Source organism: Alosa pseudoharengus, unplaced genomic scaffold (assembly GCF_046254945.1).
Source record: "Alosa pseudoharengus isolate Yale_2024_CS ecotype anadromous, Long Island Sound unplaced genomic scaffold, YU_APseudo_1.1 YU_APseudo_1.1_scf_20, whole genome shotgun sequence".
In the NCBI taxonomy this organism is placed as follows: Eukaryota; Metazoa; Chordata; class Actinopteri; order Clupeiformes; family Clupeidae; genus Alosa; species Alosa pseudoharengus.
In genome coordinates, this window is record NW_027468664.1 from 8,220,638 (window position 1) to 8,223,137 (window position 2,500).

Below are 2,500 nucleotides of genomic sequence, written 5' to 3' on the forward strand. Positions count from 1 at the left end.
GTCCTTCACCGGTCCATCCACTAGAGTTTGAGAGCTCTATGGCAGTGTCCCTGACCAGCAGCTTGCTCAGCGCATAAGATAAGAAGGTGCTGCTCGCTCTTATCATCTGTGTTAGGAATTTCTCAGTCAAGGGAATCTGTCATCAGTAACCAAACGGCAGATTCATTACAAGATCCACACACATTACGAGATCCACACACGGCCACATAGAGCCCAGTTAATTTAGTCATTACATGATCTAGTCGTAGATTAAGTAAACTGTACATTTGTGCTTAATACACACGTAGTATAACCATTGCCCAGGTCTTCTTGAAGACTGTGGACAGATGGCTAGGTATCTGTGCTGGCAGAGAAAGCAGCTTTTGGCCTTGTTGAAGAAAAACATTGGCAAAACATATAACACCCTCGCTACCCAGAGAGGCCGGAGAGGGCCTCAATATTGAAAAGATCTTCATACCTATTGAGAAAATAGGGCAGAGGGTGTGCTTATCAGTTCTGTTCATTCCACCATCATATCAGTGCATTTAATCAGAATGTCAGAAGGGTAAACACTGCAGATGACAAACATATAAGTATAAGTATATATACTTTTTTGATCTCTCTGTCTCTGCATTTAACCCAATCGGTGAATTAGGGAAACACAAACAGCACACAGTGAGGTGAAGCACACACTAATCCCGGCGCAGTGAGCTGCCTGCTACAACGGCGGCGCTCGGGGAGCAGTGAGGGGTTAGGTGCCTTGCTCAAGGGCACTTCAGCCGCGCTCAGAATCAGATTCATAGCCTACATCCTGATTTGTTGATATTGAGGCAATGATTCCATGCAAAGGCTTGGGCTTCAGGGCCCCCTGACCCCTTGGGCCCCTGGGCCTGGGCCTGGGCCTGGGCCCGGTAGGCCCGTGCAGTAATCCATCCCTGCCTAGATGGCTGTAGATAATAGGCAATGCAAAACAGAGTGGGGGAAACAAAAGAGTCTCAGTGGGACAGCTCTTGAGATGAGGCTGCATAAGAAGCCCGTGTTAACAGGTCAAAGGGCAGCGTCTACGATTCTCCCGTTGACATAGTTCATATGCAACCTTCTGCCACAGTTACAGACCACTAGTTATTTGAAGGGGGGGGGGGGCACTAACAATAGATATTAGAGAGGGATGACGCAAATCTTTTGTTTAACCACAAAATTAAATTCTCTCAAAACACATTTCTGATATTCAGCCAAACACACAAATAGTGAACAAATTCATGAGTTAATTCTTTATAATTAATTAATAAATAACAACACTTGATATAAGTGTAGCTTACTCTAAAAAACAGTTTGTTCTAAAGTACTTGGTTTAGCTTCCAGTTCGGAGGTTTATCAGTTCATTTCCAACAGCAGCTCCAACTCTGTGTTTCCCTCTATCCTCCTGCAGATGATGTATAAGAAGAGCCAGCTGCCGTGTCCACTGCCCTTCATGATGGCGCACTCCAACCTGACCATGAACGGCTCCGACTTCCTGGGGGGGTCCTACGCGCTGCACAACGGCTCGGCCGTCATGGACTTCTCGCGCGCCGACGTGACCAGCGCCCACGTGGACCCCCACCACTCCCCCGCCAGCGGCGCCACCGACGTCCACTACGAGCCCCACCACGAGACCGACGAGGAGATGTGCACGCCCAAGTACTTTGTGTTCAACTCACAGGTGTGTGTGTGTGTGTGTGAGAGAGAAAGAGAGAGAGCATGTGGGACATTTATTCCCCTTATCAAGCATGTTCACACCTGCAGATATGAGCAGGTGTGTCCCTGTGGGTTTAAGGGTGTGTGTGTGTATGTGTGTCTGTGTGTGTGTTTATACATTGCTTGTGGCATGCATGGAAGGAAATGAATGAAGAAAATAATTGAGTCATGATTAGAGACTGTATAAACGTGTGTGTGTGTAGGGAGGTTTTTTTTTGAAGTAACCTTTCCCTCTCATTGTTCCCATGGTTCCCCACCTCAGACCGCGTACACGCTTCCCATCCTGGCGTTCGCATTCGTGTGCCACCCTGAAGTGCTTCCCATCTACAGTGAGCTGAAAGAGTGAGTTACAGTATACAGGCAACACAGTTTTGATTACACCCAAGTCCAGTCCAGTCAAGTCAAGTCGAGTCGAGTCGAGTCAAGTCAACTTTATTTATGTAGCGCATTTTATACACAGAGGTTATTCAATGTGCTTTACACCCAGTATAACAAGCAATCAATGAACCACATGACTTTGCAACATGCTCAACTTGTGACATGGATTCTGTCAGAAGATGCAATTATATCAGTAGCAATTAGCAAAATAAATTCATAATATCAGACTATATTATCCTCATTCTTTCCACTCATACCTTTTCCCTTCTGTGTCACAGTCGTTCCAGGAGGAAAATGCAGAATGTGTCCAATTTGTCCATTCTGGCCATGCTGGTGATGTACATGCTCTCAGCTCTGTTTGGGTACCTCATCTTTTACGGTGAGCACTCACCTCCTCTCTGCTACACTC

The 2,500-nt window shown here is 46.4% G+C and overlaps 1 protein-coding gene across 4 annotated transcripts in view; it reads left to right on the plus strand.

The window, feature by feature from the left end:
* slc38a4 (solute carrier family 38 member 4) overlaps window positions 1–2,500 on the plus strand; it is a 26,108-nt gene that overhangs the window by 13,466 nt on the left and 10,142 nt on the right. For all 4 annotated transcript variants that reach the window (XM_076296449.1, XM_076296453.1, XM_076296450.1 and 1 more), the window contains exons 10-12: window positions 1,409–1,678; window positions 1,976–2,055; window positions 2,370–2,470. In XM_076296449.1, coding sequence (XP_076152564.1) covers window positions 1,409–1,678; window positions 1,976–2,055; window positions 2,370–2,470 — 451 coding nt within the window. The remainder of the gene's footprint in view (window positions 1–1,408; window positions 1,679–1,975; window positions 2,056–2,369; window positions 2,471–2,500) is intronic.